This window comes from Solea senegalensis, linkage group LG15 (assembly GCF_019176455.1).
Source record: "Solea senegalensis isolate Sse05_10M linkage group LG15, IFAPA_SoseM_1, whole genome shotgun sequence".
NCBI lineage: Eukaryota > Metazoa > Chordata > Actinopteri > Pleuronectiformes > Soleidae > Solea > Solea senegalensis.
Window position 1 is genome coordinate 7,146,895 of NC_058035.1, and position 27,694 is coordinate 7,174,588.

The 27,694-nt window shown below is 41.8% G+C and overlaps 1 protein-coding gene across 7 annotated transcripts; it reads right to left on the reverse strand.

Moving 5' to 3' along the window:
- Positions 1-101: 101 nt before the first annotated feature.
- On the reverse strand, positions 102-25,996 carry LOC122781761 (vinculin-like). 7 transcript variants are annotated; one of them, XM_044045759.1, is made up of 24 exons: positions 25,518-25,996; positions 16,885-16,955; positions 15,595-15,745; positions 14,906-15,014; positions 13,758-13,880; positions 12,864-13,024; positions 12,572-12,574; positions 10,264-10,354; positions 10,019-10,166; positions 9,777-9,930; positions 9,264-9,439; positions 8,190-8,380; positions 7,884-7,910; positions 7,498-7,697; positions 7,141-7,269; positions 6,864-7,013; positions 6,657-6,765; positions 6,268-6,570; positions 6,055-6,179; positions 5,424-5,609; positions 4,079-4,255; positions 2,853-3,056; positions 2,668-2,772; positions 102-1,795 (listed from the first exon to the last, which is right to left on the reverse strand). In XM_044045759.1, exons 1-24 carry the CDS (start codon positions 25,683-25,685, stop codon positions 1,649-1,651), a joined length of 3,408 nt encoding a protein of 1,135 aa, XP_043901694.1. In that variant the 5' UTR covers positions 25,686-25,996; the 3' UTR covers positions 102-1,648. The 7 variants fall into 7 exon arrangements, with proteins under 7 accessions (XP_043901694.1, XP_043901696.1, XP_043901697.1 ...); XM_044045761.1 differs by lacking the exon at positions 12,572-12,574; XM_044045762.1 differs by lacking the exon at positions 7,884-7,910.
- Between the last annotated feature and the right edge of the window lie 1,698 nt (positions 25,997-27,694).

Sequence of the window (27,694 nt, forward strand, 5' to 3'; positions counted from 1 at the left end):
CACGTTTGCATGCCAATGACCTCAAATCATGATAAACAGAATTCCCACAGAATTTGTGCCTGTTAACATGGTGGTACCAATGAAAAAAAGACTGACTGCAGTCAGAATTATAGACTTTTTATTCTTCCAAGGCACAGCAGATGTGTTGGCAGGGCTAGACGCTATCAGAATACATTCAGTCTGTGAACGGACACGTCAGGTACACACACAGAACTACATACACCCTTTCAATATCAGTGTGGGGGTTCAGTGACTGCTACATACTCAGTAGGCCCAAATAAAGACAACAAAACAATCCCTACCTTCATGGGCACTGCTCCTTCGTACTGCCTGTAAGTGGGGGGAGCTTACACACAGGCGCACACAAATTCTCCATTTAACAGTAACATTTGCTGTTGTGTAAAGAAATGTCAACTGTTGAGGGAATGAAAATGTGCGTGAAGTCGATGCCTGATCTCACATTTAAGATGTTGCTTAATGTTCTCAATTCACTGACAACATCTAGAAAACCTGTCACAGAGTTCTACTTCAGATTATCGACTGGGACCACTGAGCTCACATGAGGGTACATTTCTAAAAACAGGATGTTGTGGTTTTAAAATCACAGGTTCTGAATCATTTTGAAAAAAAAAGAAAAGTCAACAGTTCAACTGTTACAGAGATAGTGCAGGAAAAACAATAATACAGTTTCTCTCTTTTTGTTTGCTAAAAAAACAAGACCACAAAAAGTTCTACAGGATATTTTTTTTGTTAAGAACCTTATGAAGCTTACAGGAATAAAACAAAACCTTTGGCATTGTTTAGAGTTTTAAACAAACGCATAAAAACACCTGAACTAACCTTGACTTTAAGCTTACTGTCAGTCATGCTGCCATTGTTAAGCGAATTCCTCATGTCTGCTATAAGTACCGACTTAACAATAAAATGTAATTTATTGACAACCATCCTTTTTTTTTTCTCAAACTATGCTGACAGTTTGAGAAACTGTCATTTACCTACAAGTCATAACTTTCTACTTGAGGATGAGTTACCCTTGAAAATCCACAGATAACAACCATGTTGTTTCTATAAGTAAACATGAAGAGAGAATCGAGACCTCACACTCGAGTGTCGTCGGACTCAGTGAATTTACGGCTCATTGTTTAGTGTTGTCCATAAAACAAATAGTTATTGTATGTACAATAGACAATAAGAAACTCTCCCTGAAAAAAGAAAAACTGAATGAAGATCAAACGTCATCTAGGAGACAATATCTTATTGTCGTAATTAACCCTCTTAAAAAGTAGAAAAAAATTCCATGCAAAAAATATATATATATATATACCTGGGATTTGGATAAACTCTCGAAAAACACAACATACCAAAAATATATATTAAAAAGTTACAGATAAAGGGAAGTGGAGAGCAAAAAAAGCTTATTTCACTCCAACAAACGGAACCGGCTTAGTACCAAAACCAATGGTCCTGGTAAAAAAAAAAGAATACACACTCCCTCACTGCTGGAGTGTGTACATGATCACCTGCAGGTTCCTCTTGGAAGAAATTAACTCATGATGAGTGTGCACGTTACTACTTTTACATACAGTGTGTGCTATCTGTGCCAAGTTTAGAGTATTTACTAGCTTTGAGTGACCAGTTTACAGTTTGTTTACTGGTACCAGGGGGTCTTGCGCACCCAGCGGAGGGTGCATCCCGCGTCTGTACGGATCTTGATGGAAGCTGCCTCTGCTTCTCTGACCGTCTCCTTCACTGACTGCATGAGATTCTGAGCGTTATGGACCAACATCTCCGTGGCCTGGTAAGAAAAAAAAAAAAAAAAAAAAAAAGAAGAAGAAGAAAAGGGAAATAATATGAAAGTGGAGCAGTTAATAAAATAGTATTGAAAAAGATTACAGATTGTAACAGAGACATTTTTCTTTTAACTCAATTAGAAACTTCCACAAATTTATTTATGGGTCGTAGATTACATTTAAAGCTGCAACTAACGATTTTAAACGATTAAAGATTAAATCTGTCGATTAATCGTGTGGATTGTCAAACCTGGAAATAATGATGTTCTCAAATGTCTTGTTTTGGCCACAAACCAAAATGATTCAGTTTTTAAAAAAAATCTTTGTTATATGAAGCAAAGTAACGAAGAATATATTCACATTTGAGAAGCTGAAACAAACAGATTTTGTTTTAATAATGAAAAACTAGTAATTACTTATTTAATCTAGTAATTGTTTCAGCTCTAATGAGATTAGACAGTTAAATTCTCTATAATAGGTCTCTGAAGTGTTGCATCACTGATGAATCAATGCAGCATTTATGCTCCTGCTAGTTTTAATTTAAAATACTGTGTGGTGGTCCACGTTCCTTTCAAAGCTTATATGATTTTATTGTGAACTCTAAATCAGAATAGCAAAGCAAACCTTCCCTTCCTTCTTTAAAGTAGCATAACATTGAAAGTACAAGATGTACTTCGTAGTAACTTTCCACTTTTTCTTCATTTTTAGAGAAATACGTTACTACAATCTGTAATAAAAATACCTGCACTAATACTTTCCCATATAAGCTGATCAGGTATTGACAATAACATGACAAATCATCAATAAATACCAATGTTTTTGTTCAAAATGTGATCTATCAATCCAAATCCAGCAGAACCAGTTATGTCCAGGTTACCTGCTCGGACTCTTCTTCACTAATATTTGTTCGTCCCAGCATGGTGGCTTTCACCGTGGACAGGATCTTCAGCTGAGTACTGATGGTCGGGATGCGCTCACACACCTGTGGAAGCAGAACAAATATTTGAATGGCTTCCTGTATAAAGACAGAGGTCTTCTTAAAAGTGCACCGTATGCCCTCACCTGCAGCAAATTAGTTCTGATGCGCCTGTCGGTGCACTGCTTGGCCACTTCTTTCGCCAGCCTCGTCACTTCGTCCGAGGCCTTGGCGATGTCCTTGGCGCACTGAATCAGCGCCCTCTTGTTCCCGCTCCCGCCGCGCACCAGCCGGGACATTTCTGCCATCAGCAGAGCCATCCGCTTGGCCGCTGCAATGATGTCGTTGCCCTGTGTAGAAGCAGGAGAGGGGGGAGAAGATGGGGGAGCAGTAAGAGCTGTGAACAGGATGCTGGAGAAGAGAAGCATGGCTTTGGATAAGGGATGGAATGAAGGAGAAACGTGGTGTATGGGTCACATTGCCACACATTTTCCCAAAATGTGGGACAGTGAAAGCAGTGCTATCAAACTCTCCTTACAAATGCTGTTGAATAACAAACGCAACACAGGCACAACATTTTCAAGTGGATTAATAGAAAGCTGCATGCAGTGAAAGAGCTCAGTAGCACAGACAGTCGCTCAAGGAGTTTTATGTTGAGGTTCTAACCATCTCCCCCAATTCACAGTCAACCTGAGGTTAGTGCCCATGAGGTGATGTTTACAGTGCTCTAAGTGATCAGTACACACCCTGAGACTACAAGAAGCAGAAGCAGGCGGTCATACTAGGCAAGCAGGCAGTCTAACGGCAAAGCTACATCACCCAGAAGTCTTTGGGAAACTGTCATCCTTGGCTTCACAGGTTGGCCAGACAAGGAGTGACTGACAACAGCGATAACAGCGAGACAGAGCGTCTGGCCCCTCCTTTAAACCCCTTTACCTAATCATGAACATAGGGGAGGGACTTGTGAAGCAAATGCTAATTTATTTATGTGGTGCAACAAACAGACTAGCCATTCCAACGAATCCTCTAAGACCTTAAGTGCAACCTGAGGTGTCAGCATAACCATGTGTCAAACCGTGTGTGGGTGCGATGCGGCAAGAGTAAGATGCAGCCGGCTGGGAGTTTCCATGGTAGAGACAGATGCAGAGCTCACATTTGCACAGCCTCTGTGACTGTCGGTGGGTTTCTTTGTCCTGCGGAGGTTCATTTGTGTATGTGCATGCGTGCATGTGTGAGTGAGTGAGTTTTGGGGTCAAACAGTACTTTTTAACACTCCCAGCATCCTCAAAAACACCTGGAGCTTTTTTTAAACGTACTATCTGACCCACATGTGACTGTGTGCCAGCGCTCATGTGCATGTATGTGTGCAGACCTTGCTGGACCACTTGCGCGCCTCCTGGTGGAGAGACTGGGCAGCTGCCAGAATGGGTTGATTGACAGGCTGGTTGGAGGGCATCATCAGCAGCTCTGGCTCATAGTCATCCTCACCATCAGTAAACTCATCTTCATCATCTACCTCCCTTTCCTCTACTGCCTCCTCCTCCTCAGGCTGGGTTGGGGCCAAGGGATGGGGAGGTTGTTGTGGTTGGTTGGTGGGAAGGAGAGGAGAGGGAGCAGGGGGGGAAAAAAAGGAGGAATGCAGAGAAAAGGGGGAAGGAGAGAGCCGGGGATGGCAGGAGGGAGGGAAGCATGGGAAAAGGAGGCATTTAGTTAAAGTATGAGAGGCACTGGATGGAAGAACAGAGGACAGGAGGAGCAAATGCAAGCACTACGAAAGAGCAGGGAGAGGGGAAATGAAAGCTGCTTGCACAGAAAAAGATGGTTCGATAAAAAAAAAAAAAAGGGGAAAGGGGAGCAGTTTGGGCAGGAAGCAGATGGATGATGTGCTGAACCCTGAAGCTAAAACCAGTGGTTGGATCCTTTAAGAGTCTAGAAGTGTGTTGGGTGAACTTAGTGTAATGATGAGACGCTACAAAAGTGTTTTCTACCTGGTTTCCCAAGGAAACCCCTGATGCATGGCTGTGGAAAAACTGTCAGAAGAGCTTTAGAGGGGAAAACTGTTTCCGAGCTTCCAGGAGGAAAGAAGGTACGAGGGGTTTATTCCTGGGTTATCAGTGGTTGTATACAGTGCACAGCGTAACTGCTCCAATAAACAGTTCCTCCACACAGAACTCTTGGACACCACATAGAGGGAACACATATAGACACCAATAATGCGTGTTAAAGTGTGTAGAGTACACAACTTCAGAGATAATGCACTTGATTGTCTCTCCACAGATGGCTCTCTTTCTGATACTGTATGTATTTTGAACGCCATCATCAACCTTGCGTTGTGAAACCTTGAACAAATAAGTCAGGCCACCGATCTCCACATTTCTGGATCCACATGATTTCAAATGAAATAAAACAACTGAATATTAGGATTTTCTTAGCATGTGAGAAGGGATTTCCTCATCACACAGGTGTGTCAGTAAGAAAATCATAGGTGTAAATAATCAAATGAATGATGGCTGAGTTCCATTTACCTTCCTCAGTTTCAGGGTGAGTGAGCTGAGCTGAGCTGAGCTGAGCTGAGCTGAGTTGAGTTGAGCTGAGCTGAGCCATCGTTGACGGGATCAGCAACACCTGAGCTTTTCCTGCTAAAATGTGTCAAAAGCCCAGTGTGTGTGTTTGTAATCTGATTTTAAGATCAGACTTGTGCGCGTGTGTGAACTGACCTTGCTGGACCACTTGCGGGCCTCATCATGCAGCTGCCTGGCTGCCACCATCATGGGCTCACTGAGCACCTCACCGACCTTCTGCTCTGGGAACTCCTCGTCCTTCTCCTCTGGAGGAGGGGGCCGTGGCGGCGGCACCTCGCCCTCTGGCAACGGGGGTTTGGGCGGTGCCTGCTCATCACTGACCTGAAAATTCACACACACACACACACACACACATATGTTACTGCTATGAAAGATCATATTTATTAACCACAATAGTTTTTGAAAGATGCCATAAATCACTGCATAGTGGACAATTTAATTTGTAATTTCTGTCTCCTGAAGTCAGAGTTTTTCTACGAGATAAAATTATGTTTTCCCCCGGAATAATTTTGACTAAATTGTTTGATTAAGAAGTCTTCTATGAGCTAGGTTTACAGAATGTAAATTAAATTATTATTTGTTGTACTTCTTACTGTGAGGCCCCTGAATCCTCGTGTGGCCTAGTTTTAACATTACCTTTCATATTTACCACGTAATGCTCTGCCCCAATTTCACTGTACGGTGCTTATAGCGACAATAAAGGAATCTTTTATATTTATTTTATCTAATGGTGAGCTGCTGTAAGAAAGTGTGTTTGTGTGCTCACATGAAGCTGGTCCAGGTCAGGAGGTGGGGGAGGGAAATCGGGCTCCTGAGGTTGAAAAGCTTCTCTAACTTTTCCCACTGCAGCCAGGATCCTTAGACAAGAGTCCAAGTATGCCTTTTGCAGAGCTGCGGGGTAAAGTTGTGTGAACATTTTCATTCTTTTTCCCGACAGCACAGTATCTCGAATATGCATTTGCATGCTGTATTCCTGCACCTTTGTCTTGTATGTTCCCAGCCACTGCCTTGGCATCCATGACCATGGGTGAGATGGTGTGTGAGAGGATGTCTGAAGCGTGTTTCACAGTGTCTCTAAAACGTGGATCTTCAGAGTTCTCCACTTCCCGCTTAGCCACCAACAGGACCCTATTAGCTCGTCTTGCTATGCTTGTTGCCCCGGCAACAAGCATCTGGGGCTGAACATTTGCCATGGCAACTCGGCACTTGTCGATGTCTTTCTTTATAGCCTCCTCGGAGGCGTCGAGTAGGGATTTGGTGTCGATGGCCTCGTCCACCAGACCTGGAGGCACAGAGACAACAATTCAGTTTGACCACTACTATTTTTTAATTTTTTTTAATTACGACAAGTACTGCGAGGACTCCCACCAGTGAGTTTCTCCACATTGTCAATCCACTGGTTCTTCATGGTGTCAAAGTGCTCGTACGCTGCTCTGTTTCCTGGATTTTTCAACAGGATCCGAGCAGCAGAGGTCACCTGGGCATTCACAGCAGTGTCCCATTTAGTGAGAGTGAAAGGCAGACTTGAAAGCAATCGTGCAAATCATGGGAGTAAGCCTGAAAGGAAACTGGCACCTGTGGAGTGAGTTCCCTGGCATGTTTCACAGCAGCATGTATCCCCTCTACTGTCATCTTATTGGCTGTTCCCACAGCAGCGGCTTTCTCTGCGGTCGCACCCAGCCGACCTGCGTGGGCCTCGAAGTTCCCAGCGCGCTCGTCAAAAACCTTTGACAGACATTAAAGATGATGCAGTCAGAACTCGTTTACACATTTGTTAGCACTATCCAGTACAACAAATGCAAAACAGAATCAGTAGAAAAATAGAATATTTGTGAGCACCACACTCACTGACCTCCTCCCTGTTGGGCGCATCAGGAGGAGCAGTTGCAGCCACAGCCAGCAGTTTGACTGGGGTGGTGGTGTCGCTGAATACGTCCGATACCTCCTGGGTCATCACCTCCTGCATGTGCCGCCTCAGGTCCTGGTGGGAACAGTGTGTGATGTGTCAGTCCACTAGGTGGAGCTGTGCACCAAGACTAACAGGCAACATGCATGCATCATTCATGCAAAATACTGTTCTTGTGGCTCCACCATTTAAGCTTCTGCATTTAAAGGCTCACTGCAGGTTTGAAAAGGTGTGACTGCAGAGCATATGTTTCATATGAGTCTCGATTAGTCCATGTGTTTGTGAGACCGCTGACTGAACTACCTTGAGGCTGTCCTGTAGCTGGGCGGCTGTAGCACGTGCGTGAGGCCCCTCGGCCTCGCCCCTGCCTGCCATGTCCGCCAAGGACGCCATTAGAGCCTCGGTACGGTCACAGCGTCCAATCATATCCTGACGATATGGGCCTAGTAAGCCTCCTGCCAACCTCTTCCCTTCTCCAACCATCCCTCTGATTGCTGCCTGACCTGAGGGAAAAACACAGAAGTCTTCTTACATCATATCATGGCGTTGAGCATCGTTCTTAAGAGCATTTCTACATTGCCGCACAAATAAATAACATGATTAAGGGAAAGGTTGAGGAATTATTTTCACAGTGTACTTGTAAACCTGTAGTGTTTGTTGGTTTAAGAAAGCATGCAGCAGACAGGTACCTGTGTCCCACTCTAGCCTCTCACACTCTGCTCCCATTGGGAAGCATGGGAGAAAAGAGGGAATAGAAAATGACAAAACAAATAACAGCAACATGGCATTAGAAAAAGTGAGTCAGGTTAGTTGGTCAGTGGGTGATTCATGCATGAGATACATTATTTTGGGCATATAAGGAAATAACACCAGTCACCAACGTGGTCATTTCTGAATTACACATGAATGTTTCTCATGCCTGACAGTTTGTGGTCTCATGTATCTGATGGCTAATCTTCAAAGTGTCACACGCTCTGTCGTCCATACCCACTCACCTACTCCTCTGTCGTCCACTCCAGGGTTGTTCACCCAGCGGAGTGCCTGCTCCATCTTTCCCTCCAAGGTGACAGCCGGCTTGGCTGGTCTCATGTTGGCCACAGCCCGGTTGGTTTTGGACTGCAGGTTCAGCAGTGCTGCTCCAATCTGCTTAGCCAGTGCTCGGGCCTCTGGGCTGTCACCTTTACCCCTGCAGCAGCAACAGAAAAAGAATACAGCTTTAGAAATTAGCTGTAAAATATAGAGTTTCACCAGACCCCTGTTAGACATCGGCCTTACATAAAAATACCACTGAAGGCTAATGCCACTTCTACTTCTGTTACCATTTTTGTCTTGTTTATCCATTAATTGAAGATGAATGTTGTATATTTCTCTTAATACTGTGAGAACGTGTGTGTTTTAAACAGAAATACACAATAATTAACGGCCATCACAAATGAAGATATAAAAACTTTAACACATTACTTTAAAAGATGAAAGAATAGAATTGTAGTAGTCTGTTGGTGACCTTGTATATTATCAGCAAACATCCAAAAGTACAAACTGTTTCAGAGAAGAAAATGTTTGATAAAAAGCTCTTCAAGCACACTTGCATATTTCTTTCCCTTTTAAAGTTCAGATCCATAGTTTTGGCATGGATATGGAGCACAGCTGCGCTTATCCCTGGTTTCCTTTTATGGCCAACACATGCAGTGGAGGTGCGGAACATAAAACATGTCCATAATGGTGCTGTAACATCTAGTAAAGCCACAGCACTAAACAAAAATGTATTTTCAAAGGTGGTATTTAATGGCATGAACCTTAAGCAGAGTGGTATTTTTCTCCAATCCTCAAACTGAAACACCGCACCGAAGTACCACAGCCCCGTCATATTGAAATACTCAAAAACCTTATGGTGGGACTGATGCCCGTGGTTGACAAGCAACAGCATAATTTCCAGGCAGGTAAAATATGCCAGCTATTGGCGGCATGAGGTTGCAGTTTGAGCCTAGAAAAAGAAGGTCTAAGAGTTACTTAATGCAATCATAAGTCATGCACGTGTCAGGAGAGAGAGAGAGCGAGCGCGAGCATACTGTTTGCGCAGCTCCACGAGTCGAGCTGTGAGTCCTGCGATCTCACTGATGGAGCGTAGGATGTCGTCCCGCTCTTTGGGGTCTTCGCACAGATCAGCGATGCGTTTGGCCTCGGCAAGAAGCGCTCTGATGTTCTCCTCCCCCTCAGGACCGCCGTTAGGATCAGCCAGCCAGGCCTGAGGAAAGTACAGAAGATGACTTTATTAAATGAAATTATTTTCATTTTAAAGCAACAATTACATTTATACCAATGTATAAAGTTGCATTTCCTACTTCATCTGCCACGTTTTGAAGAATAACACCTTCAATGTTGACAGGACAAACTACTAATGATAAATGTGATGTAACAAGGCAAAATAGGAAGTGAGGACCCCATGTTTCAAGGTGATTAAGGGACCAAAATATAAAACTGACTGGTGCCAATGTGCTTATTATATTACACATACATTTATTTCTTTGTAATCCACTGGGGGGAAGGTAGACGTGGATTATTGTGCTGTTGTTTTGTCTGACCTGTGCGGCGTCCAGCCTCCTGGCAATGGCCTGCTTGGCATTGATTAGAGCCTCCAGTCTGCGCGCAGCACCGTCCACTTTGCCAAATAACAAGTCCAAGCCCTGAGAGCACTGGGCTGCACGCTGCACACAGCCCGGGGTCTGGCCCTGGCCCCTGTCATTAAAGAAAAAACACACAGTTGACATGACCAAAAAAAAAAAACACTTGTAAAGAAAACTGTATCACTTCAATTCCTCGTCACCTGGCTCGTAGATCTGCGATCTGGTCGGTCATTTGTCCCAGAGCCTTTGCGGTCGCCAGAATATCTTTCCTCTCCCTCCCAGCACAGAGCTCTCCCACCTTCCCCGCTTCATCCAGTATCACGCGCAGGGCGACCTCACCGTGGTCACCTAGGAACAACGACATGCCACAGGATGAGATTATGGATACTATCAAAAGAAGCCTGGGAGAGAAAACACACACACACACACACACACACAGAGTTACCTGGCTGTCCAAGAGGGTCTTTGAGCCAACTTTTAGCTTGTGCCATCTTGGACTCAATCAGAGCCAGAGATCTCTTTAAAGCCTCCATATCCTGAGGTGAAGGGAAAACAGAGTGTTGTGTACAGTATAATTATAGTGCTTTGTAAACAGGGGTCATCATCAAACTAATATTTTTTTTTACTCTTTAAATAGCTATAATTATGCTAAAAAAGAAATACACTGAATTGATTGCTTGTCCAAAGAAAAGCAAAAATATTTTTCTTACTGTCCACAAAGCACAAACACAAGCTGGTTTGCACCAATGTGATTTCCAATTGCAAAAAAAATGGGTCAAATACAGGCTATTTTCCATAAATGAAATATAGTAGACTTTGGGTTGAGGATATTGTAGGTTGTTGATGGTTTTGTTGACAGAAATAAAATTGTAAAATTCTTTTGATTCTTTGAATCAAAGCATTTGAGAATGTATACTTATATATTTAAATGTGGTGACAACTTCTAAAGTTTATTCTCTAGGAGTTTACTAGCAATAATGAATTACTGTTTTACAAACAGTCATCACTTGCAAGATATTTAACCTACTAATGAACCGATTTACCTGATGATGATAAGACAACGATCTGACCCTTTCATTGAACTAGAAAAAATACTTTCCTGTCTCAGATGAAAACCACTCAAGTGAAGCTACTTCAATGCAGCCCATTTATTATGAATGTGTCTTTCCATCAACTAGTTTATTTCTATAATTCATGACCTAAGCAGTGGACAGACATCGAGTGCCCCCACCCCACCCCCACACACACACACACACACAGACAGTAAATGCGTATCATGGCTCATAAGGCAGAGTTTGCATTACTTCCACAGCACACACGCACAGAGGAAAAACATGCCGGGTTACAGGTTAGACTAGTCCTGAATCTGATTTGTTCCACTAACTCGTCCTAGAGTGGAAAAGTCATGTGCCCAAAATATTTTCATGAGATTATACTCGGCTCTAAACGGCATCATACTGTGCTGTTGACAGCGCTGTCACATGAGCAGCAAGAGGAAAGAAAATCAGTGAACATAAAATATGCATTTTATAAACTGTATATTCAGCAAAAGTCATACATTTCATGCCATTTGACTCAAGTGGACATTAAGACACAATGAAGCATGTGTGCAGTACGTCATCACAGCAGATAACAGTGAGTGGACATACTTGCATACTTACCATTTAATACCTGCATGTGTATATACACTTGTATTCACACATACGCTCACCGGCCACTTTTATTAGGTACACCAGTTCACGCCAATATCTAATCAGCCAAATGACATGGCAGTCAAGATAACCTGATGAATTACAAACCACACAATCAGAATGGGGTTGTAGTGGTGGTAAGTGCCAGACAGGCTCATCTGAGTAGTTCAGAAACAGGGAGTTGAGGGATTTTCACACTTCACCATCACAAGGGTTTACAAAAAAAGGCCCAAAAGAGAGAAAATGTCCATTTTATGACCCAGGTATGAAAAGGACCATCTCTGAATGCACAAACTTATGGTGCTTTTCCACTACATGGTACCGGCATGATTCTACACAGTTTGGTTGGTTTTCCATTCCAATATAGTTTCTCCTCAACGTGGGCGGGTTCATCACAGCATGGCTAGATGACACTACCGTGACTTTGTTTTATACGCGACACACAAAACTAGTGACTAGTGCCTTGTAAAGCAGTTGTCTTCAGTTTAACTGAATCTTTAGAATCAGTTATTTAAAAAGATTAGTTCCGTACTTCCTGCATGACTGGACGTCATGCTCATGACTCATGACTGATGACGTTACTTATGGTATCGGCTCAGCTCGTTTGGAACCTCAAGTGGCCAGCAAGTGCGAGTGTATATATGTATATATGTATGTATATATATATATATATATATATATATATATATATATATATATATATATATATATACATATATATATATATATATTTATATATATATATAAAATATACATATGTATATATATATATATTATACATATATATATGTATAGATATGTGTGTATATATACACATGTATACATATATAAATATATGTACATATATGTATGTATATATATATATATATATATATATATATATATATATACATACATACATACATATACATACATATATATATATATATATGTATAGTACACAGTATATTTACAGCATTTGGATATTTTCCTTTTCTGTCGTACACCCACACCCACACACACATACATACATACAGACAAATGCATGCTGGAAACTGCAGAGGGGGAGAGAAGCAGGCTTACCTTCTACAGGGAGGAAAAGAATGAAGGAAGAAGGTAAAGAATAAACAGAAAAAGAAAAAACCAGGAGTTATGCTACCAAGTAAAAGGAAAAGTGGAGACAAATAAAGAGTGATTTTTTTTTTTTATGTAGAGATGCTTTCACATTGTCAGAGAGACATGTGGACTGTGTGGCTATGTGTGTGTATGTGTGTGAGAAACGTGACTGACTTTGAGCTGGAGTTATCGGGATTGTTCAAGGTCAGAAATGACGAAAATCCCCAGAGAGTTCTCTCAGGTGCATCGCAGCTTGTACCTTATTTGCCCACGCATCTTCGTCCCACGTGGTGAGCTGCAAGACTCTGATGATCTCGTTGATTTCAGCGCTCATCTTTTCAAAGGTGAATCTTCTGTTCCTTTCAGCCTCCTCCACGCCGGCACCTCGACTCGTCTTGGTTGCAACAAAAATCTTGATAGCTGGGAACAGGAACACAAGCATGTGATGATTACAGGAGCACTCATTTGTAACAATAGTTTTAGAACTGTTCATTAAAGCCACTACTGAAAGCTGTATTAGCCGTTTCACCACTTGGAGGCAGCAGAAATAAAAGTAGAAATAGAAATATTTCTTTTGAGTCATATTGGGTGCTCAATGTCACTAAATAGCTCTGTGAAGCTTAGGGGGTGGAGTCAGGTAGAGTCAGGTGATACTTACCTGCATATAACCATCAACCATTAATAATATGACAATACCGATTATAGATGGTCTGCAAAAGTCTTAGCATCTCTCTAGACTTGATGACAACTCAAAGCACTTCACACCATCATTTTGCCATTCACCCATTCACTCACACGGTCTACATTTCTGTAACACACCTATGATACGCATTAGTTCATTCACATCCACACAACCGTCAGATGCAACTTGCCCGGAGACACAGAGACTAGCAAGCGAATACAAATAAGAAAAAATAACAAATCTAAAAACCACCGTGAAGATTCCCATTTGAATGTAGAGCAGTAACAGCAGCTATAACAGAGTATTATAGTCTGTATCCTGGTGCTGAGGTACAGTATGAGAAATGTGTGTAGTCATTCTGACATACCCAGCAACTAATGACTGTAATTATGAGTGTTGCTATGACAACTGTTGGATGCTCAGTGACCTGCACTGTAGTGTGCATGCACATGAACTCACACACACACACACCTGATATAAGAACAGGCAGCAGCTCTTTGACCGTGCCCATGGAGTTGACCAACATCTGCCTGTGCTCTTGGTGCGTCAGCTCCTGCTGCCGCTCCTCAATCATCTTTGACATTTTGGTCATTCCTGAGGAAAAAAAGAGAGAAAATTAGGATAATGCATGGTCTTGTTTTAGTGAAACGTTTATTCCAAGTTGAAAACAACGGCAGGTTAAACACGGGACATTGGTTTGGTAAAACTGCGCTCGAACAATCACGAGGCTGAACAGTGAGCGGACCCTCAGTGTTTTCCCAAAATGAGTAGCCCCGACACGTCCAAACATCATTACTTCGTGAATGACTGATCTCGCACAATGATGGCATCACTCAAGTGCGAGGGGGAACCTTGGCATCAGATTTCCCTCAGCTCGTTATGCCACAGCACACTGACAACACAATTGACCTTTTAGCTCCGATGATAAATAGCCTGTTTACGGTGCTGTTCTCCTGCCAATGAAAAGACTGTGATCTTTAATCACAGCATCTTAGTGTCAGAGGAGCAGTTAGTGCTTAATTTAGTTTTTTACCACGACATACAGACCTTCATCCTGAAGACCTGTCTAAAATAAAGGTCGATTGCGAGGTTCATGGTTCAGTAGTGCATTGAAGACGATATGGCCACCATGTGTAATGCATTTACAATGTTTTATCATTCATAGTATCATAGAGTATCAGTATCAGTCCGATACTGGTCAGAATCACTGGGTCAGATATCAGACCCATAAAAATATAAAATCTGGTACAATCCAAAATTCCTATATATCACATGCTTCACAATGCACATACTGTGTAAGTGTAAATGCAAATCAGCAAAAGCATTTTAGCCGAGTCATGCTTAGTTCACAAATGAACTAAGAGCTTCATATTTCATAAGTGGTCTAAAATGATGGTATCGGACTAATATCGGTATTGGTAGTTACTCGACTTTGTGACATCGCTATCGGACACAAAAGAAGTGGTATTGTCTCATCCCCCAAGTTTTTATCTCTATTGTCCTTTTTAGTTAAACTGTAGTAAACTAACATATTGAATTGTCCTCATTGCATAGCAGCGTTAAACCAACACTTTAACAGTGATTTTGTTTGTTTGCCATTTAAAAACGCCCTTGCAGACCTGGACCCAGGTTCTTGGTGTAAGTGATGAGGTCCTCCATGGTCTCCACCACCTCAGCCACAGCCAGATACTCTAGGATTCCTTTACATACTCGGATTATTTTACGCACCTGGAAAAACAACAGAGACACAATCATCACCAGATGAGGTAATGTATAGGTGTTTTTATAGGGTTTATAGGGTTCAACATGTGCATATGGATGCTGCCCTGCTATTTGTGTGTTGTCTTTGTCTCTGGGTGTGTGTGCGTACATGCACACACGTGTGTGTGTGTGTGTGTCTTGTGATGTACGTCTTGTGACCACTCTTTCAAAAATGAGGCTAGTGGTGAGACATGAGTGAGCGTGAACCCGTGCACAATGTGATTCCACTTACAGAGCTGTCCTCACACACAAACACACACTTGTAAGCTGATAAATGCACAGAGCTAACCTCATAGACACACACACACAAACAAGCACTCCTGAGTTATGACAGAAGGAAGTCATTTGAGCTCAGTGATTACATCTGGGTGCATCTGAGACTCCATTACAAACTTGCTTCAAGCCGAGTTCCTCTTCCCTCTGTGCAGCTAAATAAAGCTTTATTTCCCTGAAAGATGCCACAGCTCTGAAGTAAAAGTGATTCTCGGAGGGGACGACACATGAAATTTAAAGAGGCAACCGCACACACACACACACACACACACACCTCTGCCTCGTCAAATGTAAGGAGCAGGTCGGACGTTCCAGACAGAATCCCTCTGGATCCATCGATCAGATAATCTCGTGCGGGAACAGAGTACGGATCTGCTTTTAGCATCTGTGCAGCCTGAACCAGCTTAGAGCTCGAGTTCTCCACCCTGCAACAAAAACAACAACACAGCTTTGTGACATGTAATACAAGCAGTCAGAATTAAACCCAGCATTATTTAAAATATATTGAACAACAGCAGGGTTGTTTTTCTTTCTTCCCCCCCATGTGAATAAATCACTTAGATCAGATCTGACGTGCAACACAGAAAACCCAAATGAGTGCGCTTAAACATTTTGCTCCTCTGGTAACCTTTTAGTCAGGGATTGTGCATAAAAATTCATTTTGCATATTTATTATCGTCTGGATGAAAACTTAGAGCTTTCTGCAACTTTATGTCTGAAGAATAAATGTAAACGAGCGGTGACTGGGGATTTATCATCCTTTGTTCTCAGCCTCAACAGATGTAAATGAGCTTGCTGTACATTATTAACTGAGCTTGTAATAATTTTACAAATTTAAATCAATCACTTGAAACGTCTGCTTTTTGAACCTCAGTAATTACCTTGGCCTGAAAGAGGTAATGGACTTTAAGGGCATTAGGATAAAGCCAAGTCCCTCCTGTGTTTGACCCCCATTGGCCGGGGTATCGATGGCTGCTAGTTTGTCTATATTTAGGCAGGTTCACATTCCCACATGCACCCTCCTAAGCCCCGTGAGTGAGATTTATGGTGTAGTGTATGTGAGAGCAGCGTGTCGATCTGACTGGGGTTCTTACAACTAAAAAAAACTAAGACTGAAATTGGAAAACTAAACAATATCTGAAAAAGTGGGAAAAAAAACCAAACTGGAGACAGATAATAACTGCAAAGTAGAAGCACTGACATAAACACAGGAGACGAGCAAGTGCAGCAGTGATGTCTGACATCGAGAACTGCTGAGAGGCAGATCTCAGCCAGCACACACACTCAGTGTCAGCTCTCTGGATGCAAGCTGGAAACAACAAACGGCCAGTCAGTGGTTTTGGATGCTGGAGCCGGAGTCATCTGCACTCAGCCTCAGAAGTGGCTCTTTGTTGCATCTGGGAACGCTGCCACATTTCCGAACATTCAATCGCCCCGGAATTCTCTTTTTAACAAGTTCTCTGTCTGCTCAGATAAAGTGGATCATTTCCATAATTCTGTCACTGAGTATTTCTGTGAGTGACTGTGGGTGAGAGCAGTGGTGGTGGTGGTGGGGGGGACTTACTTAATGAATGCGGGGGGCATGTCTCTCTTCATCACCTGATCCTCTGTGGTTTGGACCGTTTCTTTCCCCACCTGCAGCACACACACACACACACACAAACAACATGGGACCTCTTGTTTTATTATCATTAGCTGCAGCAAGACAGGAAATTGTATTTGTGGCAGCACTATTAATAGTCTGAAGGGTGAGCGAGTGCGTATCAATTCACACCTATTTCAACCATGCATTCATGTTGTATCTTCTCCAGCTCTGTGGGGAAGCAGCGTGGGCTTTCGGGCTGACTCTTGTCTCTATTGTTCTGCACGAGGACAGGTCAGAGGACGGACATTTATTATTGTCTCACGCTGACCCCTGTGCAGCTATGGACAGGAGGTCTGTGGTGATGACATCACCTCATTATCAGTGCGGTGTAAATAAGTCATCAACTGACGACAGCGTAATGATTTTTCCAAGTAAATCGGGACACAGGTTTGCCTTCTTTTTCACTGCAGAAACCAAACTTGGCAATCTTAAGTGGACGTATTGATTTTTCCATCAGAGTTGCTTGTTTTTGCCTCAATGTCTTCTTTCTAAAAATACCACTGTGAACTAAAAGACCTTTAATCTAGATCATCTCAGTACTTTATACACCTTTTCTGAATATTTGGCTGAATTAAATAACTACTGCACAAACACAATGACAAGATTATCATTATTGCTTGTCCAGAAGGACACACAGATTTTAGTCGATTTTAAAATACTTTTATTTGTGTATAAAAGTCTTAATGGTCTTATTCCACCCTACCTCTGTGATTTGCTGCAGCCATATGTGCCTCTGTGGTCTCTAAGATCAGCTCATCAGCTGCTCTTAGTGGAACCTAAATCGCAGCTGAAGCTCAGAGGGGGATCAGGGCTTTTGCAAGTTGTGGAATGGACTGCCGTTACACATTAGACACATAGACACATTAGATTCCTTCATTGTCAATTTCTAAATCTCTTTTAAAGACTCACCTGTTCTCCTCTGCATTTGAGACAGTGGGAGTCTGTTGTTCTGCATTTCATGGGCAAGATGCCACATCTACTGGCGTGTTTTATGTCTTGGTTCATGGTTTTATTTACTTATTTTTGTTTGTTTATGCATCTTGGTTTAGTTATTAATTATATAACATTATATATATATATACCATATTAATTAATACTACTGTGCAGCACTTTGTTCAACTGCTGTTTTTTTTAAAATGTGCTTTATAAATACAATTGGATTGGCATGGTTACACACAAAATAACACAAAAAACAGTATTGTTTATGATAATTAAAATATCAGCATACTCCCGAAAGGTGTTGTTTTTTGTCGATAGCACTGATTCATTGAGTCTGCGTCTTGTAAGAGGTTGAAATAAATGTTTTTCATTTTGCCTCATTTAAAAGTCACACATAAAGAATCTTTATTGCTCAGACAGAGAGTTAGAATTGCACATAATGGTCCCTCCTGAAGTCTCGTGATTTTGTAAACACACAGGAGGACAATATTCCTCTCTTCTTCTGCATGATGTTTATCGGGGTTGATGCTGACTGAACAGAACACAACGTGGGGCCTCCTACACAAACACACACACGCACAAAATGCAATTACACTGAAATGATGGCATCAGTCTCATTCTGCTGCGTCGATTAAATACCTTAATAGAGTTTGTGGCTCCAGAGATCTGGGAGGCCGCTTTCAACATCATCATCAACATCATCATCATCATCATCATCACAAAACACACAAACAACACAACACAGAAACAAACAGTCTGCTCCTCAAGTGTCAATTCTTTTCATATTCTAACATGAATTCTCCTCTTGTCATCCGCAGTGGCGAAGAAGGATTAAAGAAGGTAATTCTACTTTGTTCTGTGCAATTATTACATTAGTTAACATAATTATCATTGAGTTACTTTGTTCTTGTACTAAACCCCAACAACACATATTCCAGTGTCATCTTAAAAAGACACAAAGAAGAAGAACTCTCACACTATGATAACATGTATTAAATCTTCCTCAAATTCTTTCTCAACCAAAGGTTTACTTTAACATTGATGCGTCTGTCAGTGCTTTAATTATGTCACTTTAAAACTATGTTCACAATGACTGGTCACAAAGTGTGCCACAGTCACTGTGTGTCTTGGTGAATTTCCTCAAAATTCAAAAATGTGAAGAATGCAGTTTGAGAAGCCAAGAACAGGTTGGCAAAACCGCCGGACAACCCCAGCAAGAGTCACGTCAGGAGACCGAGCAAAGAGTTTCCTGGAAGCGGCAAACACTCGCCGTCGATTATTCAATTCATAATTAATGTGAAGTTAAGTGGTTTGTTGAAAAGTGGCTGACGCTGTGGCCGAAAGGTGCAACTGCGAAAAACAAACAGCTGTCAATCATAGGTGACAGAGTGCAATGAGCCAGCATTTATCTTCTTTTGTATTGTTTGGATTTCATTAAGCATGAAATCAAAAAAAACACAATCCAAAGATTCAATGACAATTCAAATTCAAATTTGAAACCATGCAATTGACAACTTCTTGGAATTATTTATATTTTTCTTCATCTACTGCATATATTTATTGAACACAGTCTTTCTTAAAAAGAAAAATAATCCTGGTTGCCACTTCAAAAATACACAAAAATCTATTATGTCAGTGTTTATGTTAGTTTTTTCTCAGCAAAAACACAGGAGTCATAATTTAATTTGTCCAACTATTGAGTGTAAATCAATTATTTCAGCAAATGTTTTGTCTCTGTCAACACAATAGGGAAGACAATGGCTCTGCAGACGTGATGTACTGCCCTGCATTCACCAGCTGTCTTTGGTAAGTAGCGTTTATTAGAGTCTAAAACCCAGTGACAGCAGCTGCACTCTGGTGTCGCTGGAAAAAGTGCTGTCGGGATAAAAGTGAAAAAGAGAAAACCACACAGAATGCACACCTCATGATTCGACTCCTTACTTTAAACATTGCACCCTCTAAAAACAGGCTTAATGATAAGCGAGATGCTCCTATTTGTTATGAACAAACTACTTGAGCTGCCGACTTCTCCTGCTAGTGAACAGAAGAGCACAGAAGAGCGTGGCACATATTTACAAGGGCTCAACAATTATTTCATACACACAAATATAATTAGCAAAGTGCAAAGGCTAAAATGTATTACATACATTATGCAGTTTGGCTCGAGTGGTTACATTTATGATTGTTTCTTGTGAGGTAATGTTTTAATTTAATACATTCAACAAGTGATCCCTTTTCAGTCAAATGACCAAAATAATCACAATTTGTGTTTCTGTGACTTCAGCTTATTAATTGTGAATATTCTCTGATTTCTTTCCACCTTAATGGGATTGGAAAAACCGATATTTTTTCACCTTTATACAGCATTTTATGAACCAATGAGTAAATAATACACCGATTGTAAATAAAATCACTCGCTGAAGCCCTTGACAGCCCTCACTGAAGCTTGACTTAAAAGTTGACCTGTCCAGGGTGTGACCCCGCCCTTTCGTCTATGAATAAATGAATGAATTAAACAAAATTGCAATGAGGTATTCTCCCCTAATTGAGCAGGACAGTTGAAGACGACGTGTATGTACATCTTTGTGAGGAACAAATTACTCAAAAACCACAGGAAATTAGGATTAATTGGCTGCTTGTCATGTTCTGTCACATCTTTAAAGGGCTGTTTATAGCTCCAGATTAATTTAATTTGGGTGGAGAAGGGACAAAAATGGCTCTTTTCATTCTATAGGTTGCGGAACCCCAGAGCTAGGTAATGCATTGGTAATGCATGTCTATGAGTGTCCTCACTAAGAATGCTGTACGAGAATGTGTGTGTTTGTGTGAACTATGAGGCTTGGCAGAGCCTGGTCAGAAGAAGCCAGAGACACGTTTGCTTTCCTTGCAGGATGCTGGCGTCTGCCTGTAAGTGACTATTTCACTCCCTCTCTCTCCTCTTCTTTCCTCATTCTGCATCACGCCCTTCGCCAGTTTTAGCAGAGTCTCGCTCCTTGCATCCTCTCCTCTCCTTCTCCCCCCCTTCCCTTCCTGTCTGTTCTGAGTGTAGCTATACTTCACTCAACGGTAAATCTATTTATTCCTCCCTCCCTCCCCGAGACATACTCAGACTATATGTTGACTCCTTCAGGAGCGCACGCCTCTCCAACAGCACTGAGGCAACTCTGTCTGTGAGCTCACACTTTGAACCACACACACACAACACACACACACCCCAACAGCAACTTTCAGATGTTTGGCTGAATCAGTGACAAACCCTCGCGAAAACCTTTTGACAGAGTGAGACTCGATACCATCTTGTGTGCATCTCCAAGTGTCTCGTTGACCTAGATTTTACCCCCCACAGTCAGTCCACCCTGCATGGGGTTAACAGTGTAATTGTATCAGTGTGCAGCAGTGACAGTGGCATGCTTCCTCTGTGTGTGTGTGTGTGTGGCATTATATCTTTGCTAAAACTCAATCTCCAGCAGAACTGAATCAGCTTTCTAAAATAAAGCATACACGTGTTCTGAAGAGTGTGCACTTAAGTGTTAGGTGTCCTTTTTATCCCATTAAGTTTGTCTACCCAGCAACCAGCCACTGCTGGTTTTACACGCTGTTATCAAGCACCCTTGTGCTCTCTGTCAATACCTCCTTTTCACCCACTTCTTAACCCTCAACCCTCTGTCAGTGAACGACACACAGCTATTGTCACCTACATGCCTCAGCTGCATATTTTACACATTTAGCCTGTGTCATTGCTGCATTGTGCGAGTTATTGTTTCAACTCAGTTATTGAATTAAATCTTTCTGTTTTTGATTTTCTGTTTATTGATTTTCAACACTAAGTAAACAAACTGGAATATTTATAAATGTTAAAAATATTCTTAAGTTCTTATACTTGATACAGAATAAAAGGCTATATTTTGTTTTAAAGTTGCCATGTGTAGTTTCAATTTGGTGTTTGGGAACAGAAACATTATTTATATGCTGTGTCCTCTGAAAGCGGGCTCTGTGAAGCAATACTATCAGACATGACATGGGGTAAAAAACACTCGACCAAATAGGTATGAAGTACACACGAAATATTCATTTGGGTAAGTATTAAAAAATAATGCAATGTCGCCGAACTAGATTTACTGTAAACACTGAGCTGTCTGAGGGGCCATCCACACAGAAGCGGGTGTAGGTGAATACACAAACCTTTTTTAATTGTATTGGCATTTCGTCCACACAGAAATGGCGTTTTAGGAAGACATGAAACCGTATTTCTTTTGAAAACAGCGTGAGTGGGAAAATGTCAAAACATTGGCCTTGCATTTTCGTGTAGATGTCACAGTCCCACCTCTCTCTTGTGCTGGCATTCACCGTCTTGTGTTTGGAGATTGTTTGAGCGTTCGTGTGACCAACTGTCAGCGAAAAGTAACTAAAGTCAGCCTGAAAAGACACTAGATAATAACTAGAACACGTCCCGTCTTTAGTGATTTCACACACGGGGGTGAAGAACAAGAAGTGTTGAAGATTATCAGTGAAACTCAATCGTAAAATAAGGGGAGGAGAAAACAAACCCTATTTTCGCAGACACTATTTTTACTTGAATGAACAGATCAGTGATTGTTCTGTGCTGCACATCCACAGCTCGTTCTTGTCAGTGACTCTCTGTGGTCTCTGTGTTCCTCTCTCACGCTCCATGTCCACAGTCAGACTGACTCTCCGCCCGCACTAAATACAGTTAGATGAAACTCACTCGTGAGGCAGAGCTGGCTTTTTCCTTCTTGTAAAGTAGATAAAATTATTTCAGTAAGTGAGCTAGATTTGTCCCCTGGCTCAGCTCTTTCTGTCTCCGTTATTATATCTGTAATGTGTATAACGTCTTCTTCTCCATTATTGGTGTAGCATTACAGCGCAACTTATAGGCCTGGCATATGTACTACAGCGTTTCTGGGGTCCCATGTGGACGGAGACATTTCATGAAATGATGCTGCGTTTACGGGAAACGTTTTTTTAAAATGGCAAAGAAAAAGAAAATGGTTTCTCTCCGTTGCCGTGTGGATGTGGCCTTGGAAATACAGAGTCATGTGGAGCTGATTGACTCAATCAGCATTGTGTGAACTCCAATACCAATATCAGTCTAGTGATATAGTGCTGTGTTTAAAACCACTGTCAAGACACCAGTACAAACTGGGAAAAGGGCTATTTCTAGTTTTGTCTTAGTCCTGACACTAGAGTTCCTCCATATCAGTCGGACGACACGGTGTCAGTGTGTGTCCAGCTTTTAAATCGCTCACATTTCCATCATCTGAGACACATCCACGTGCCAGAGGCTGCCATTATCTGCCTTCTGCTCAGTGTCTGAATCAGCTGAGCGGATCAACAAGGACAAGGAGAGCGATGGAGAAGTGTGCCAGATAGCAACGGGTTATAAACGACTCAGTGACGATGAATGAAAAGGCAGTTTTTCATTGAAATCAAGTAACAGAGTTTGACTTCAAACTAATTGGGACTCTTTTGGATCAAATGTTGAGATATTTATCGTACCGATTTCCAGAAATGTTGTGCGTGTGTTACTATACTATGCATAACCAAGGTTTTGGGAGGATTCAGAATGTTTTACATTTTGAGGTAAAACATGGCATTGTGTCCTGACATTCACAATGAGATGAAATGGACCTCGAGTGTCTCCAGTCCACATGAGGTTTTCCTTCATCTATGACCATTATTGCGTAAATAATTTGTGCAACTGATAATTAGAAAGATTATTTATGAATAATGAAGATGTTTGTGCTGTTGAATTCTTGAATCATTACAGAATTTCATCAAAATGTACTTGTACTTAGTATAGTGTGATTTTGATTATTTTTGCGATTCATTGTGCAGAGCAATTCAAATTTTGCCAACATTAAAAAAATGTCAGAAAACAGGGTGCATAAGAAGATTTTCCTTGGAGTTAAACACACAATTCTGAGCCATTTTAGAGGATGTTGATTTACCATCACAGTGAACACAATTAGAGGTAAGTTACCAGCTAAATCTGTAGAAAACTGGCAAAAAAAGAAACTCGAATTAAACAAACATATATATATATTCAACTCAGTGAAGTCAGTGATCTTTAAGTTGCTCAGTTAAGAACAGGAATTCTTCCCCCTCACCCTGTAAATGAGCAGATTTAAACACATTCATGAAGAGAACAGGTTGTGCGAATTATGTAAACTAGGTGAGATTGAGAATGTGTCTCACTGTCTCCTGTCATGTCCTCACACCTTTACCCAATCTGGTGCACTGATGACAATAAGATAGGACGGATGATTACACTTAATGTACAGTATATACTGTATGTTGGCGACCTTTGTTTCTAAATGTTATCTGTATTTATGTTCCACTCTGGCCTGCTGGTCTGTTTGTCTAAATAGTGGGCTAAAATTGGAGCTGGGCATGTTCTCTACGCATGACACAAACGGGTGGCATTTCAGCTCTAACGTAAACATTCTGTCAAAAGTGATATAGAAAGAAAAAGGTCAATTTCTTGATCAAACATGAGTGCACACAGCTTTATTCTGACACCCCTACACGTACACAGCTGTTAGGATAAAGTTCAGCCTCCCTCATTTTTGCACAAACTGAACAAAGACTCTCAATGACTTTTTTGACAAACGTTCAATAATTATATGATGCAGCTAGCAAGAGTGTTCCCTGCTGTCTGCTGCTGCTGCTGATTTCTCCTGGCCGAGTGTCTGCAAACGCCCCGATCAGCGTGGATGATTTGGCATGTATTGATTTTTGTAGTTAATGCATGTGTGTGTGTGGTGGGGGAGTGGAGGGCATCAGTGTCTCTCTACATTTACAAAGTTTAGACTGGAGATGACAGTGAAGAAACACAGGAGGCAGCAGAGATAAAGTGGACGAGGTCAATGAGAGACTATGTGGAAGTAAAATAAGTCGAGTTTAAAATAAGTTGATTTAATATGCAAGTTGAAATAATATGTATTATTTATGGGTTTTAATGTTATGGTACACTAAATAAATAAATGAATGGATACAAACAAAAGAGCAGGCTGAATGTTGTTGTTGTTGTGGATGTTTGCTAAAGTAATTGTCTGGTAAACTGCAAATTCTGCAACAATCCCACTCAATGAATCAGAGGTTCTTTAAGACACCTACAGTGCACATCTGGTGTGTGTGTGTGTGTGTGTGTTTGCTTGAAAGAGAGTAAAAGAAAAAGAGAAAACTAGTTTCTTCAGCTGCACAAACTTCAATGAGCAGCCATCTGATCATCAGTGGGGGCAGAGTTTGGCATGTTGCGCAAAAAAAGACGCACAAAACCCCCAATGGCTACCGCAGATTGGAGACTGAAAGCTGTGTGTGTTTGCGTTAATGACACTTTTATATCATTTTGATGGCAGATCAAGGTGGAACACTATTAAAGTCTATATGGAAATCCACTCAGAAACACATTAGCTGGTCCATATGTGCAGAATGGACCATTTAACGACCTGCCCTAACCAGTAATTTATGACACTGGTGACATAAGAGCCTCCCAGTGTCAGAGCAGGGCTTTTGCAGGAGTGTCGCTTTCACTGGAAGTTTGGATGATAAATAAAAATGTCACTGGAGGATCCAGGTACTTTCACACTCACCCGTACGAGGTTGCTGACTGCTGCCTGCACCGCGGCCACAGGCACCGTCAGATCCGGGATGGCTTTGCCGTCCACCTCCCCCTCCTCGTGCATGATGACCAGGTGGGAGATCTGCTGGGCCACCGGCTCCAGGATACTCTCGATGGTCTTGGTGTGAAACACCGGCATCGTGAATGACTCGCACTGCAGCCCAGATGAAAGAAAAAAGGTCGGCTGGTCGCTCCAGCACCCAATATCCCTGTCTCTCTCTCTCCTCGCTCCTCTCCCCGTCCTCTCCTCACCGACACCGACAAGAGGACAAATAACGTGTGGCCACCAGTCCAAGCCTGTGAGCAGAAGCCCTCATGGGTCTGTCGTGCTGCCGGTGTGCAGCCTCCTCCTCCGCTTAGCACCTCAGTGAATGGAAGCCCAGACTCAGACGGTCGGTGTCCTCCAGTGGGAGCGACCCAAATCGTGACAGAAGAAATCACCGCCCTCCATCCAATCACGGCGAAGCAGTACAGCTGCCGAGTGCGTTGATGTTGGAGCGCGCTGACGCTTTCACTGTGCGCGCGCGCAGCCACACACACACACACACACACACACACACACATACACAATCTCTCTTTGCAAATCAGTTCTTCCTACATAACGTCATGTATCCACGTGGGCTCTAAAGAATTCTATTGGCAACTATATAAAAGGGATTACAAGAGTTGTAGGGCCACAAGTTGAAAAACATTTTTTTGAAAAAATGTATGGATTCTGAGATTAGAAATCACAATTCTGAGATCAAAGTCAGAATTCTGATATATAATGTATTTCAGAATTCCGGAATTCTGAGATTAAAAAATCAGAATTCTGAGAAAAATGTCGGAATTCTGAGGAAAAAAAAGTAAAAATTCTGAGATTAAAAATCAGAATTCTGAGATCAAAGTCAGAATTCTGAGATTAAAGTCAGAATTCAAGAATTCAGATTTATAATGTATCTCAGAATTCTGAGATTAAAAACCACAATTCTTAGATCAAAGTCAGAGTTCTGAGATCAAAGTTAGAATTCTGAGATTAAAGTCAGAATTCCGGAATTCTGAGATTAAAAATCACAATTCTGAGATCAGTTCTGTAATTCTGAGAAAAAAGGTAAAAATCCTGAGATATTCTGACAAAAAATAATTCTCATTCAGCTGTATTTCAGTTCAGTGTCAGACAGAGTCTGTGCTCTGATCAAGCAAAAAGTATTCTTAAGATACTGTAGACCTAAACAGGGATTTATTAGCTATAAGTTTTTTGTTTATCACTGAGAGTAAGCGTCCATGTCTCAGGCCTGTTCTTGACACATATTCAGCATATCAGCATACTATAATGTATCATAACCATCATAATTTAAACCTGAACTATCACTGGAAAATGGGAAATACAAGATATGAGAATACAGATATTAGAAAAGGAGGAATAAGGTGTAATGCCTGAGCAGAGGAAGGTTGTAAACCTGCTGCCTGTCGCCTTTCTAAGGTCATCCTCATACCTGTGAAACCACGGGTGACACAGGAGCTAAGAGGGTCCTGCCCCACACAGTGCCTACAATGTGGAAGAAAACTGGTGGTGTGGGCTCATTTTGATGACGCTCCAAACCTGCATCTGACATACGATCTATGTTCATTAAAAGGTGGGTCAGGAGTTCATGTCTCCGGGCCTCAATGTCCAGTTCTAAATAAAGACCATGGATTCAGCTTGCTCCTGCAGGGTGCTGCTCAGAGAAGGAGTCTCAAAAGATACTGCACTGCTGATTCTCTCTCTCTCTCTCTCTCTCTCACACACACACACACACACACACTGTTTCTCCAGCGTCTATCTGTGACTTTGAGAATCATTGAAGAATAGAAAAGCTGTTCCGCTGGTTTAAATCCCACCTGGCAGGTTGCACTTGAAATTGTGCTTGCATTGAAAAAGGGAAATAATTCTGTTGCTGTAATGAGAAAGAGTCAGATTTATACTCAGCTGTGGTGTGTGTGTGTGTGTGTGTGTGTGTGGTTGTTAGGGTTGTCCCTGCCTCTCAGGTTTGAATCTGTGTTGGGGAAACCAGAGACACTGGCAGCAAGAAACAGTGGTATTTATACCCTTGAGAACCTGTGTCGGCCAAAGAGCCTTCAGTATAGTACCCCCACCCCAACCTGAGTGTGTGTGCCTGCGTGTGTATG